Consider the following 16,628-nt stretch of genomic DNA (forward strand, 5'->3'; position numbering starts at 1 on the left):
CTAGACTCATTGGAGTAGGTTTCAGGGGAATTTGTGCATTGCAAACACATATTTTTACACTTTTGAGCATAATGGAGAGGCCCAAGCCATTGGAAGCTAGACCAAGGAGACGTAGCCCAGGAGGGGTGAACTCCTTTATCATGTTCCTATTGTAATGTGTTTTTGATGATGTTATGTACATGTTTATGTTGTTGTTGTTAAGTCTCTTATTTATGTTAAATTTCTCATAAAATTAGCATAAAAATGCATCATTTCACTTGCAAAAATTCATGAATCCTTAAGCACAATGAAAGAATTTTGTTTCTAATCTGAGGAGGATATTAGAAAAACAATCTAATATTCCAAATCAGATCATTTTGGTATCAGAGCTCCAGGTTTGCTTTGTGAAAGAAGGATTTGACTGTTTGCAAGTTTATGTCATGCTTATAAGGTTAAAACTCAAAAGAGGAGAAAGGAAGGTGTTTGGAAGCCTTGAAGTTGGGTCAAGGGGAAGGAGATCAAGGTTGCCACAATCTCCAACACTAGTTCAGCTTCGAGTTGCAGTTGAGACTCCAGAAATCATGTCTCATGAAGGAGAACCTACAAACATGATAGAAGATGAGAAGACCTTCAGAAAGGATTTCTTTGATATGACAGAGATGGTAAAGTTCCTCTATGTAGAGAGGAATACCTGATTGTAAGGCCTCTCAAAGGAGAAGGCTCTTCAAGAGGAGGTAATGGAAATGGAGATAAACCTCCACCCTCTCCACCATCTTGTTCATCTTAATCCTCACAAGCATCTTCAACCTCTTCCACTAACACAACACTTACTCATACTCATCATCATACTTCAAAAGGAACTGGTAAATTACCCTTTTTAAAACTTTATGTTAAATTTGAGCTGCCCATGTATAATGGTGAAGTGAATGCAAAGAAGCTTGATAATTGGATTCATCAGTTGGAGGTCTATTGCAAGATTCAAAACCTTAAAGAGGATGACATAAAGATTCAATTAGCTTCCTTGAGAATGGAGGGTGCAACACTAGTATGGTGAGAATAGAAGACCCAAGAGGAGGTTAAAAAACATGGTAAGATCTCAACTTCTTGGAATGATTTCATTATTGCAATCAAAAGACAATTCTACCCTCTAGATTATACGCAGAAAGCCATCATGAATTGGAAAAATTTTAGACAACTTAAAGGTCAAAATGTGCAAGATTACACCAAAGAATTAAGAAAATGGTCTTTGATGTTAGGTGTAGATTTGCAATCATAGGGCACATTGCTAAAGTAGATAGGGGGTTTACACAATTACCTTAGGCATACTATCTTAATGTTTAATCCCAATAATCTAGATGATGTTTGTGTGCAAGCCACCCATCTTGAGACAAAAGGGAAAAACACCCCAAAAGAAGGTAGTAAAAATCAATTTAAGAGTAAAGGAAAGGAAAAGGATTTCAAAGGGAAGGCAAAGAAAAATACGTCTATCAAAAAAGAAGGAGAGAAGGTTACATGCAAACATTGTTCTAGTGAGGGTCATGATGAAGCTCATTATTGGAAGCTTCATCCCGAAATGAGACCATAGAGAAACAATAACAAGGCAAAACAAAAGACAAATGCAACCACTCAACAGGATTTGGGATCCAATTCAAGTGATGAAACTAAAATCATAGCCATGGGGTTGAAAGAAAAAGAATCCATTTCTAACACTAGTTCTTCAAAATCGCAAAATGAAACTCAAAATGGAAAGAGGTTAATAAAACTTTTTCACATAAGGGTCATCTCAAAACACAACAAGATTGATATGCCTTTTGATAGTGGCTTTGAAGCCAATCTTACCTCTAAAAACATTTTCAAATCTTTAAACTTGGAAACCATTCCACATCATAAACCATATCCACATGGATGGGTGTGTGACAATGCGCAATTGCAAGTTACTAGAAAGTGTAAACAAAAATTCGCCATTACTGCAAATTTCATAGATGAAGTGGAGCTTGATGTTGTCCGTTACATATTTGTGGTATAGGTTTAGGCAGCTCGTACCTTTATGACAGAAAAGCTATCTTTCATAGACATGAAAACAAATATCATTTATTCAAAGATGGAGTAGAATATATTGTGTGAGATCATAGCAAGAAAATAAATCTTTCGCTTGTTAATTTGAGCAAGAATTTTGTGCTTCTAGTGATCAAACCCAAGAGTGATGTTGATAATGAACCTTTTAAAGGTTGTGATTCAAATTTGAAATGTGAAATGGTTGGTGCAGTTAACCAATATGATGAGATGTTTTAGGAACCAAAGGGATTACCTCTCAGGAGAGGAATCCAACACGAGATATAGTTGCAACAATATTGTCCTCTTCTTAACATTGGCATGTATAGGATTTCAATGATGGAAAGCACATAAATTAAGAATAAAATTCAAGAGTTGTTGAATAAAGGGATCATTGGACCATCTTCCTCACCATTTGGTTCATTTATTGTCTTGGTGCCAAAGAAGGATAGAACATGGTGCATGTGTGTGGAATTTCGTGCATTGAAAAAATTACATTAAAGAACCGTTACCCGTTGCCTAGAATAGATGATTTACTTGATCAATTGAAAGATGAAAAATATTTTACTAAGATGGATTTAAGAAGTGGCTACCATAAAATTAGAATAGTTGAATGAGACATTTGGAAGACAACATTAAAAAACAAACAAGGATTGTTTGAATGGCTAGTTATGCCTTTTGGTTTATGTAACGCTTATCATACATTCATTTCTGTGATGAATGGTGTCTTGAGGCCATTTCTTGATGAGTTTGCCATAGTCTACTTAGATGACATCTTAATTCAGTAAATATTGTGATGAACATGTCATCAATGTATGAAAATTACTTGATGTCTTGAAAAAAGAAAAGTTGTAACTTAAGATGTCAAAGTGCGAGTTTGGAAAAAATTATTTAGTTTACTTGGGCCATATTGTTGGAGGAGGTGATTTGAAAATAGATCCCTCCAAGGTTGATGTCATTGTGAATTGGCCAAGGCCCAAGACAGTTACTAAGGTTTTTCATTCGGGAGGAAAACAACAAAATACATTGATGCATTGAAGGAAAAGATCAATACAACTCTAGTAATTGCACTTCCAGACTTCAGATAGTCATTTGATATTCAAACTAATGCTAGCGACTATGCCATGGGTGCAGTTCTCATGCAACATGGTAAGCTTATCTATTTTCATTTAGAAACTTTTAATGGTGCAGTGATTGACTATCCTACATATGACAAGGAATTGTATGCATTGGTGCAAAGTGTGAAAAAATGGAAACACTACTTGATGGGTAAGGAAACTGTCATTCACACTGATCATCAACTGTTGCAATAATTGCAATCACAATCAAATTTGTAGCAATCAAGGCACTTCAAGTGGATGGATTTTCTTCAATAATTCCACTTGGTAATCAGGTATAAGAAAGGTATCTACAATAAAGTTGTCAATATGTTTTCTAGGCATATTGTTAGTGAAACTACTTTACTCAAGCATAATTTTGTTTTACATGAAATTTATATTGAGCAATATGCATTAAATAATGACTTTCACAATGTTTATGTAAGCTGAACACAATGTAACCAAGTAGAGGAATTGGATTATCATTTAAATGATAACTTAAGAGTTAACATCATAAGCGAGGCTCATACTTCTCTTATCGATGGTCATTTGTGTGTAAGTAAGATGGTGGCACATCTAAAAAGGTATTGCTAGTGGTCTCATATGCTTGAAAATGTGTCTTGTTTTATTAAAGGGTGTTCATTATGTGCAATCAGTAAGCCTAGCAATAGGAATTTAGGATTGTACACACAACTTTCGGTTCCTTCATGACTGTGGGAGAGTGTTTCTATGGTAGGACGTATTCCATTGTCAAAAGGAGGTCATGATTATTTGTATGTAGTTGTGGATAGGTTCAGCAAAAATTTTATTTTGATGCTATGTAAAATGCAAGTTACAGCTGAAGAAACTGCTAAGTTATTCTTTCAGAATGTTTTGGTGCATTTTGGATAGCCCACATCCATTGTTAGTGATGGAGATTCTTGCTTTGTTGGGACTTTTTAGTCAAGATTATGGGGATTCATGGACACCAAATTGAAAAACAGTAAAAACTTTCATCCAAAAATAGATGGTCAAATAGAAGTGGTGATCAGAACAATGAAACACATTCTTTGTAGGTATTGAAGCAAGCGTCCTAAGTTGTGGAATGAACATTTCCACTATATTCAAAATACTTACAACTGAGCGAAGCACTCTTCAACTCAAACTTCGCCATTTTTCCTAAATATCCTTTGGATTTTATTTTTGGCAAAGATGTTTCTATTGAACATCATAGAGACATAGACAAAGCAAGAAAGTTCATTGAACAAATATAATTACTACACCAAAAGGTTCAAGAATGACTTGAGAAAAGCCAAGGCAAGTACAAAACAAGGTATGACAAGCATCGTCAAGATCACAAGTTCCAACTTGGTGATAAATTTTGGCTTCACGTTAACAAAGAGAGGCTCCAAGTAGAAGGTAAAAGGCTAAAACCAATTAGATATGGTCCATTGAAAATTTTGCAAATGATTGGTAACAATGCCTTCAGGTTGGATTTGCCTTCATATATGAAAATTTATGTAGTTGTTAATGTTGAGAATTTAAGGCTGTATACACCTCCTTTGATTGAAGATCAAGGAGAGAATATTCAAATTCCATCTATTGAATACTTTTCTCCATAATTCCTTGATGAGCTTCAGGAAGACACTATACTTGATAGAATAACAAGGATATCAAAAAGGGGAAGTGTCGGTTATCTTCAAGTGGGCTCAAGGTTACAAATCCTTTAAAAGCCGAATGGATAGAGGTTGGAAAGGTGAGGGAACTGTACCCTCACCTGCTGGACAATTGAAAGTGATCTTTTGGGGTCCAAAAGGCTTCCAGTGGGGAGGAGTGATTAGGTGCTCAAAATTAGGCTCAAACTCAAAGTGGCAGAATCTCGATGAACTTAGCTTCAAATCAAAGTGTTTTTCATCCTAATGCCAAAGGTGTGAACACCACTCGAATCCGATCTCATATGAAGAAGTTATAGGATGTCAAAGTTCAGGTTTGACTTTGATAGATGGCAGGAGAAGATGACATGGCATGACTCTTTAGTGAATGAGGAAGCGCCAATGGTAGGCTGCGATTGGCCCCACATTTTGAAAATTGTATATCAGACGTGGGTCAACATTAAAGAGTTGGCCCCAAAGCACGTCAGGGTTGTGATGCGATGATTGCAATCACACTTCACAGAAGGGAAGTGTTACAGAATCAACCCCAACAAGATTAGGTTGCTATTGCGATATCGCAATCATATATCGCACAGTGAAAAGTCTCGTTATATGTATTACCCGAGCTTCACTGACTGTGATATATTTTAGATGCGATACAGTTATACTGCAGTTGAAAGTTCCATCGGTTCTACCACTTATCACAATCGCATATCGCCCACACCGTGTTCACAAACCATAAGACCCTCTGATTTGTTTCAATTGTGATTTGTGATGTAGCTGTCACTGTTGATAGTTCATGGCCGCCGCGCGGTGAAATTTTTGCCCAGTTAGCGCTTTTTGGGGTGAAATTGTAAAATCATGCCTTACTTGGTGAAATTTGTGGAGCGAATAGTGGCCTAACTAGGAGAGATCATAACTTCTTCAGTTTTCGACCAAATTGGAGGTAAAAAGTGTCTAGGCAGCCATTTTTGGACATTCTACACTCATTGGAGTAGGTTTTAGAGCCATTTGAGCATTGTAAACACATATTTTTACACTTTTGAGCATAATAGAGAGGCCCAAGCCATTAGAAGTTGGACCAAGGAGACGTAGCCCAAGAGGGGTGAACTCCTTTATCATGTTCCTATTGTAATGTTATTTTGATGATGTTACATACATGTGTATGTTTCCGTTCAGTTTCTTATTTATGCTAAATTCTCATAAATTTAACATAAAAACTCATCATTTCACTTGCAAAAATTCATGAAGCCGTAAGCACAATTAAGGAATTTTGTTTATAATATGAGGAGAATCTTAGCACAACAATCTAATATTCTAAATCAAGTCAATCAAAATCCTAAGATCATATGATTATTCTATTAAACCATCATAGAGAATTCATAATCTAAGTTTATAGGTGGACTGGGGACTACATAATGTAGTGTAAGAAAAAATTCAGCCAAAGAATGGGGGTACATCTATGATAATGATTATTATTAAGACTCACTACTACATGTAGGGGGGTTTTAAGACAATATTTAAGACAATATTTGAGTCAATTGTCTTAACTTGAGACAAAAAGAAACTCAAATATTTTCTTAAATATTGTCTCTAAGCGGGTGTCTCAAAATATAATGTCTCAAAAATTTGTCTCTATAAAGACAATATAGAACACATTATTATTGTCTCTATAAAGACAATTTGATTTGTCTCTCTAGAGACAATTTCGTTTGTGTCTCTTTAGAGACAATTACATTTTTGTCTTCTTAGAGACAAGTCCATAATTCAAACTATTGTCTCTCCAGAGACAATATAAAAAATTATTTAAAAAAAATAAATGTCCATAATTCAAACTATTGTCTCTCTAGATACAATAAAAAAAAATATTAAAAAAAAACAAATGTCCATAATTCAAACTATTGTCTCTCTAGAGACAATATAAAAAATTATTTAAAAAAAAAATGTCCGTAATTCAAACTATTGTCTCTCTAGAGACAATATAAAAAATTATTCAAAAAAAAATAAATGTCCATAATTCAAACTATTGTTTCTCTAGAGACAATAAAAAAAATTGTTTAAAAAAAAATAAATCTGCTCAAACTATTGTCTTGGATTTTCTCCTGCCAATCTATCTATGTATCCATCTCTATCTACCTATCCATCCATCCATCCATTCAACTATATGCATGTCTGGATATACATATGTAATCATGTAGATCTATGTTTTATAGTGTGTGCTCTCCTAAAATTTGGGATATACGTGCACATTGCATTTATAGGGTGTGCCTTGGGAAGTATGTATCCATTTTGACTTTTTCTCCATCTCATTTGCAAGGAGAAAAGATATATCAAACTGGTTAACATTAAATAACAAGGACTCAACAATTACTATACAATAAATAAACCATGCTCATCGTGATTCAGGGACCAAATAAATTCCCTGGTCCATTAAATCGGAGAAACATACACCAGAGAAAATTCAGGAGAACAAAAATATTCAATAATACAAAAAATTACAAGCTACACAGGTAATATCCTCAAAACTGCCAGCGCAAAATATTCGATAATACAAAAAATTTCATCCTGATTCAGGGACCAAATAAATTCCCGGGTCCATTAAATCAGAGAAACATACACCAGAGAAAATTCAGGAAAACAAAAATATTCGATAATACAAAAAATTACAAGCTACACAGGCAGCATCCTCAAAACTGCCAACGCAAAATATTCGATAATACAAAAAATTACAAGTTACACAGGCAACATCCTCAAAACTGCCAGCGCTCTAGTTGCACCTCTGCTTCAGTTAGGTCTTTCTGAGCTTTCTTCCTGCGATAAAATATTGGGCAGTAACGACTGAAATAATGATAGGACATCAATGTAAGTATAAAAGAGATAGTAATTGTAAAAATAAAATAAAAAACATCCTATTAATTAAAAACAAATACATGATCACACAAATGTTACAAAATACATCCATAATGTAAATTTAAATCATGTTATGAAAATGTAATACTATGTAATAGTTGAAATATAGCATTCAAAAACCTTGTGCAAAGAACATCTTGGTGCAGAGAGCCTTGGCACCGCTGACATTGTGTCCATAGTTTACCAAAGAGCATTTCTAATTCCCTCACTGACATTGATCAAATATTAGTGTCATATAATAGAAAATCTAGGTGATAACAGTAGACACAAGGCCTACTTTAAATTCTCCAAATAAAGAGTAATGGTATTATAATACCAGCTTACCATTTGCAACTGTTTTCTGATACAATTCTGCTTCTCTTCCTTTGCAATGTGAACAAAGTGTCTGATCTTCTTTGCTGCAATGGGAACATGAAATTAGGTAACATCATGAATTTCAATATGAAGAAACCTAACCAGACATTCTTATTATAAGAGAGCTAGACAGTTTCTTACAAGGAGAGCAGGCATGGAATCATGAAACCTCATAGATTTTTCCACATCACAAAGATGAACCCTAGTAGCTTTCTAAAGCGCCAAACTGAAATAATAGTTACTCTCAATTGTGCACTACTATAAGCAAGGAAACCACATGCAAGACACCCTCTACTTGTATTAACTAAATACCTGATAGGTGTTTTACAACCAATACAACTGAGTTGTTTCTTGACAAATTTCATAATTCCACTATTTGAAGGAGTTGATATGGAAACTGCTCATGTGTGACTACCATGAAGAAGCTCCTTGCTTGCATTCTTCAAAATGGGCTCAAATATTCTCAACAGCGGCTACAGAGCAAAAACAGGCACTAAGAAAAAACACTTAGCTAGAAAGAATTACTATCTATCAAGATATATTTGAAACACAGGTGAAATTTTCAAAAAGAGCATAAACAGCAAGTGATGATGCTTTGGTCTTTCACCTTGCTCAGTTGATTCTCCAGATAATATTATGGATCAATAGGGATTTTATTCTCCAGTACGTAAACTGGATCCTCAGATTTCTCATATGCCTTAGCCCAAGTAAACACATTAGTCTTTATATCCATAATCCCTCTGTAAATTATGCCTCCAAATAAAACATAACAAAATAATTAAAATAATCATTTTTTAGTGCAATATCGAGACTTATGCTGAGCACAGAAGGGGTTAATTATTACCTTGGCACCTTTTGCAACCTTTATGATGACATATGGAACACGATCACCCACAGTTGGAGCAGTTGCAGCATCCCTCTGTAAACCAGGGGAAACTTGGCTTTAAAACACAACAAAATAATTAAAATAACCATTTTTTAGTGCAATATCGAGACTTATGCTGAGCACAGAAGGGGTTAATTATTATCTTGGCACCTTTTGCAGCCTTTATGATGACATATGGAACATGATCACCCATAGTTGGAGCAGTTGCAACATCCCTCTATAAACCAGGGGCAACTTGGCTTTAAAACACGACATCACTTTAAAAAATCCAACAATGGACTCATTGTCAATAAGAAGAAAAATATTACAAGAGTCTTTAGATGCACTGCAGTAATAAAAATAGAGAGATAGGATTGAAATGGAACCAGAAGGCATTGCACCATTCATTATACTTGTTCTGAGAAGTTATTTCCAGTATTTACCTTCCGCATGTGCTCAGCTAGTTCCACGTGTGCTGCCTTGACTGCATAGTCATCTCCAGTCTTTGTCAGACCCTGACTCAACAAAGAGATTGTTAGCACAGACAAACAACAATGCCCTTAAGAATATGCTGATAGCCTTGATAAAGGATATGACCTACAAACATCTGTTTTTGCCGCAGCTAAACAGTAATCAATTTTTCTCAGCATGAGATTAAAAATGTAGATATATTATATATTGTCATGTTTTGATTCTCTTCAATTGTATAAGAGCCTCCCTTGACACTTCTTCCTCCCATTGCTAGCAGTAAATATTGACTGAATCCCTTCCAAGTATAGAATGTAGGGAGAAGAAACATGACAGACTTAAAAACGAAACTTCCATGGCCTACCCCAACTAGGTATATAGTATATACTTCTAACACTTGAAACCAGGAATATGTAATAAGTGACTTGCTAACAGTGTAAATTTCCTCTTACTCCTATCATATTTTATCCATTTCAAAAGTAACAAATGGCCAAACAAATTTGGTCATAAACATGCAGAAGGATTCATCCTTAGTTATCACCAAAAGTGACAAATCCATTATATTCATTAACAAGTCAGAAATAGTGTTCTTTACATACTGCACTGCACCAAGCATGTCACGATTAATGAGTATTTTTTGAAGGCACTCTGTAACCAAGTTCTTCACCAACAGGCAATTGTCCCTTCGCACTGTTTCAATGCCTGTTGATATGGAATATTTAAAAGATCGGGAATATTTAATAATTAAGAAGCCATCAAATAAATTATTTTTCTAAGAGCATTTTGAGCCTTCACAAAAACTAAGGCCTGTCTTTGAAATAAAAAGATCAGGTTTGTCACCTTTAGTATCCATTTTGACATAAGCATCTGGCTTTGTCCACAACAACGCAACATATCGTTTCTTGCTGATCAACAAGAATGGGTAGTATATTTTTTCAAATTCTAGTTTAATAGGCTGCATAAAAGCATATGTTAAATAACACACCGATTAGATGCCAAAGATGCACCAAACAGAGGCAGATAAGCCACAGAAAAGCATAACTGATCATCTTGTCCTGTGCATATTTACAAAGATCTCATGGAAGTGGAATGTCAAAAGAAGATTAGTTTTAAAAAGAAAGGTGATATTAAAACATTCATCGCTACAAAAACATCATTAATAACTCTAGAGGCTTCACGGATATTTAAAATTCTTGACACTGTACCTTTGTAAATGTACCACTAATATAATATGAGGCTTCCCTCCCTAGTGTCATGGCCTCTTCTATATTTGGTACACCAAACTGTATCATAACTGAATCTATATCTCCATATACAACCTAGATTCAAATATAAAAATATAATATCAAGATTTACGGTAGAAATCTTGGTTAGGATCAGATCACCCATTATGATTTCAAGAACTTGGACTATCACCAATACAACAAGTGTACTTCCTATCATTACTGATCCAGTTCAAAGTTTACAAATGCCTTTAGTTCCTAAATAATAGCCTACCTCAGCATTGTACTGGTAACCACCAACTATCGTGAACCTTTCTTCAACTAGCCTCTTTGTATGCTCTATCATTTGATGGCCTGACAGGTGGAAAAAAAATGAGATTATTAATGATATGAAATTCTAAAACAATACGTAAAATCTATATTGCCTAATGGAACAGAGAATGTGTCAAAAGATCAAACTGGACTTGTAATCAAAATATAATAAGAGGGCCTAAGCATATCATCTTAGTTGTACAAGTACACATGACTAATTAATGCAATTCAAGAACTCGATCTTATTTGTACAAGATTGTCAATTACAATTCATACCCAAAACATTATGCCAGGAGGAAGAAAAGAATTACATGGATATAATTGATGCCCAAAAATAATCAATGTGAATGGCTGATACATGCATATATAGAATAAGAGAGGACTGCAAGCATCTCTATCTTGTAAGTAAAAGAAGCACCAATAACATTACAACTAGGAAAAACAAGGGGAGAATCATGGTGTCCATGGATTTAATGTTTTTTTTCCATGGAAGAACTATGAACTTACCATAGCTCGTCACACTTGAAGAAATCTCCAAACAGGCAATTGCCCAACAGTGGCACCAGTAAACCCATAAACTAAATTCACACTTATCTGCAAGTGCACACAGTCAAAACTATTTTATGCATTTCACCAGCATACCTAGTTTTACTTTTATTCCATGTCCAAGCCAAAATTAATACAGACTTGACAAAGTTGTAATTACCTTCAAAGCCAATTGTTGGCCATCCAAGACAGCCTTTTCAAAAGTATCTTTAGCCTCCTAAACAAGATTACAAGAAGTTAAAAACTGAGATGCTAAGTGGAAAAAATAAAAGCATGTAACATGAACATAGGAAGCACTTATTTCAGCACCTTTAGGTCTGCCTTGGCTCTTTTCCTGGCAGCCAGTAACACTTCTAGGATCTCTGGTAATATGCCCTAGGAAACAGGAAAAAGAGCATTCAATTTAGCATCATCGAAAATGGTCAGCATATGATGGTTAAAAAGTAAATAATGAAATAAGTATCAGCATAGTGTTTGACATGCAAAGACATTAAGGTCTTAGCATCCTACTTTACTTTTAATCATTTCTAGTAGCATAGCTTCAGGTGCCTATGTTAGTGTTACAACGGTACAACTGTGCATTGTACAGATGGGATGACTAGGATAGTGTATTGGGATCTCATCCACATAGCAATTTGACTGCTAAAGTCTACCATACATGTTAGGGAACCTATCTACTTTTTGTACATTGACGAATCAACCAAATCTGAATCTGAATCTACTAAAAACTTCAAAATATGTATCATAAAAGTAGCCTAGGGTTTATTGTCCATTATCAGAAACTTCTTCAGAATCTCAATTGCTTACTTACCCGTGTTCGAGGACCAGCTCACCTCAACTCAGCCAAACCTCCAAGACCAAGAAATAATACATGTCAACTTCACTTGCTAGTTCCTTATTGCACCATGGGATAGAGTTTTTTAAACTAACTGTTAGGACTAGGTAATCTACATACAACAAAAATATAAGCATATCAAATTTATCATAATCAAACAAATAATAAAATTTAGGACCTGCAATGGTCTTAGTGATGCCCATAATCTGTAAGTACTCATAAATCCATGAGTACCAAGCACAAGAGGCTACTTTAGCCTAGAAAGGGACTTCTTCAACTTGCAGACATGGGTATCCCATCCTAGCAAAGATATTATATTTGAACCCAAGCTGAAACAAAACCATGAATCACTCTTCCTGCCACCTGCATCTCTGGCCCTGTCAAAATCCACTAAAGCATGCAGTAGCTCAAAGCACTGTGCCAGTGTGCCCTTTAAGTACCTCGCATACCTCAGACCATGGAGAATATTTGTAGCAACCTCAGCTCAACCATATATTAGCAGCCAAGCTGGACAATAAATTGGTTTCTGAGCCCCCCTTGTTTGTGAGACAAGGATCTCATGCACACAGCAATTTGACTGCTAAATTCTACCAAAATATGTTAGGGAGCCTATATACTTTTTGTACGCTGACGAATCAACCAAATTTGAATCTTAATCTATTGATAACTTCAAAATATGTATCATAAAAGTAGCCTATGGTTTATTGTCCATTATCCGAAACTTCTTCAGAATCTTAATTGCTTACTTACCCCTATTCGAGGACCACTTCACCTCAACTCAGCCAAACCTCCAAGACCAAGAAATAACACATGCCGTGTATATCCTTCATGTCAACTTCACTTGCCAGTTTCTTCTTGCACCATGGGATAGAATTTTCTTAACTAATTTTTAGGACCAAGTCATCTACATACAACACAAATATAATAATATCAAATTGATCATAATCAAACAAATAATATAAGTTAGGACCTGCAACAGTCCTAGTGATGCCCTTAATATGTAAGTACTCATCAAAAAAGCAAAGTATCTTCAAAATTTGTTTTGTTGCACACATAATTAGTTTATGTTTGGACCCTCACAACCTAGTGCGCTCCTTAGAAGATAGAGCAATGCATGTTCAAGTTATTAAAATTTAACACATATCAATCCTTTTTGTCCTCTTTTTGGGAGGCGCTACATTAATTGTGGGTGTGGAATGCTCATCACATTGAACACCCTCCTCATTATTTTTGTCTCCCATTAGCTGAAATTCAACAATGGTTTCCTGCCAAGGTTCAAGAATGACTATTGGATGATTTTGTGCAACAAGCAAATCATATTGTGCCTGTATCTCCTCCCCATGCTCACTCCCAAATGTTTCACCTGATTCCTATACACAACATACTTTAACTTGTTATAATAACATTAAAACCTCCAATTGATTTATTGCATTATTCATATAATATTATAAACAACTAACCTCGGATCCATAACCAGTAATTATTTTTTCCCCTCGATTGATCATGTGTTGGTGAAGACCTTGGGAACCATGTAATACAACATATTTTAGGTCTTCCTCTGAAGCTTCCTTTTGAAACTGGTGAACCTACATTAACAAAGATAATCATATCTATAAGGTAAAATAACTAATAAGATACAATTAACTCAACGTGACCATCGTTACTTTGCCTAAAATAGAAAATATAACAGATGGAAATATCACTTACCATACCACCACGAATACTATTATATCCACCAGAGCGTAATTTGTGAGATCCAATTTTTGACACCCTAGCTTGGGTTGCTTTTCTTGTATCTCGTAGGCGTCTCTTAGCTCCTACTTGTGCAGATGCCGTATAGTTTGGATTTCTGAGGACTTTCCTCTTAAACGTGGCATCTTTCATAAGTTCATCCCATGTCACTTGGTTTGTGATCCAAGCTGGACGTGGATACATCAAGTTTTTTGTCAACTTTGACCTTAAATTGGACCTCTTTGAGTGCATGTATTTACTTGCAATCTCTAAAATAAGTTCCTTATCAAATCCAGGATTACCAAATGCTATTACTACATCTTTAAATAGTTCCTCTTTTTTGGCATTGGTTTGTTTCCTCCAATCCATTTGGATGGTATTTCCAAATAATTGTTCTGCACGACGAAAAATAAAGTGATAAAATTTCAGCCCCGTTTCATCCTTCAAGACATTTCCTTCTGAAGTGAGCAAGATTGTAACTTCTTGCATTCCTTTTGTGGTCACCGATGATATTGTTGTAGTCTTGGGGATTGAGGAAGGTTCCCTTATAGATACATTAGGCACTGTGTCACTTACTTCCTACATTTACAATGAAATTGTGGAACTATTAAGAACCCAACCAAAATATGAAACTATTTTTCACATCTAAAATAATGATCCTAAACATAACAAATGAAATTATAAAAAAAAAAATAATAATTTTACCTGTTGATCTCTTGCAGGAGCTACACTCTCCAATAATAACATTTCCCATAACTAAATTTGTTCAATTATTTCTTGTCTAATTTGAACATTTGCAGGAATATCTCGTGGGAGCCTTAACATTCTTGTTTGTGAGTCTATAAGACTCCTCAAAGAAACTTGTTCTGGTCCTGGTGGGAGAATTCTGACTAGACCCACATTTGATGTAGAGGGCATGTTATGGGGTTCTAGTCTAGGTGTAGATGGCATAACATGACCCTCTATACCAACAGATTGTGTAAAGGGCATGTTATGGGGTTCTGGTCTAGGTGTAGATGGCATAACATGACCCTCTATACCAATAGATTGTGTAAAGGGCATGTTATGGGGTTCTGGTCTAGGTGTAGATGGCATAACATGACCCTCTATACCAACAGATTGTGCAAAGGGCATGTTATGGGGTTCTTGTCTAGGTGTAGATGGCATAACATGACCCTCTATACCAACAGATTGTATACTTGTTGGAGTCAACCTAGAAACATCCTGCAAGGCACAAATATAAATAATAAGATGGAATAACACATAAATAATGTTGAAATATGTAACTAGGTTCAGTCTTCATAATGACATATCTAGTCACAATCCTATGTAATTTATGTTAAAAAGGAAAAAGAAGATTATTTTTGTTATGACTGAGGCATGGGTTTCATGAACACATGAAGAAGAAAGTCCCATTATAGAATGACAATATCTCAGAAGACTCATTAAAAGAAGGTCATGAAGGTGGCAAATGATCAATGAAATGTAGTGTAAAGTTGCAAATAATCATGGCAACCAAAATACTAATCAGTATAGATAGGTTGTCCATGAGGTATGTATAATAATTTTCTTTTAAAGGGTCCGTCATAAGATGTAGTAGGGTTGAATTTATGGGTTTATATTTTAAGAAATACCCTAGTATTTAGAAACCTTAATCTTAAGGTATTTGTTACCTATGATTTGATTTCTAGGGCATGGGATAAACTCTACAATGACATAAAGGGAAAAGAGTATGATCTAATGTTTGAATTTAAGAAACCCTAAAAAGGCCTCTTGATTACATAAAAACCCTAAAAAAGTAACTTGACATCATGTTTTGGAATAACATATTGCTTGGGTTACTTGTTAAAATAGTATTGTATGTACAAGAAGAAAAAAACAGATGGGATGATCCATTTGAAGGCATGATGTAGCTCTTCGTAACACCTCATAAATAATGGAGTTGTTGTGCAAAAACTTTATTAAATATATGCCCTAGATTTCTCAACAAATAACATAATCAAACTCACATAAATAAATGGTTGAATCTTACATCTTGCATAACATTAGATGTATATGGGGGCATTAATGATCCCTGCATGCCAACATTGGTTGTATTGAGGGGCATAAATGAATCCTGCATGCCAACAAAATGCACGCTTAGTAAAAACACAAATATTAATAAATATATAGTGAAATAAGTTAACTAAATGCACAAAAATATTGATCAAGTTTTACCACTATCATTACCTTAGATGTTTTATAAGGTGTTATAGGGGTTGGAATGACTTTAGCAATTGCCAGCATTGCACAAACATAAATTAGCATAATAAGGAATATAAGATAATTGAACATATAAATGACAATATTCAAGCTTACCTCATGCATCATCATAGCAGCGTCTTGCCCTCGTGCATTTGTTAACATTTCCATGGAAGTAGTGAATATCATTGAACCCCCCATAGTAGCATCAGTGACACCCAGGGGTACATTCTTAAAAAAACACATAATAACATAAAAATAAAAAAAACCTTGATAAAAAAACCGATAAGAAAATAGAATTGGTAACACAAAATATGTGTTGAGTGAGCATTGAAGATCTGTCCAACAATTTGAGGCAAGCTTATCAGAGTGTTTTGACAAGCA

General features: G+C 35.0%; 1 protein-coding gene across 1 annotated transcript; it reads right to left on the reverse strand.

Annotated features, from left to right (window-relative positions):
* Positions 1–7,509: 7,509 nt before the first annotated feature.
* Positions 7,510–8,456, reverse strand: LOC149203193 (DNA polymerase delta catalytic subunit-like). Its single transcript, XM_089401793.1, has 4 exons — positions 8,336–8,456; positions 7,994–8,067; positions 7,790–7,877; positions 7,510–7,597 (listed from the first exon to the last, which is right to left on the reverse strand). Exons 1-4 carry the CDS (start codon positions 8,386–8,388, stop codon positions 7,510–7,512), a joined length of 303 nt encoding a protein of 100 aa, XP_089257919.1. The 5' UTR covers positions 8,389–8,456.
* Between the last annotated feature and the right edge of the window lie 8,172 nt (positions 8,457–16,628).

This window comes from Pinus tabuliformis, chromosome 2_1 (assembly GCF_031772625.1).
Source record: "Pinus tabuliformis cultivar Carrire ecotype Pingquan chromosome 2_1, CPIR1, whole genome shotgun sequence".
NCBI classification, from domain to species: Eukaryota; Viridiplantae; Streptophyta; class Pinopsida; order Pinales; family Pinaceae; genus Pinus; species Pinus tabuliformis.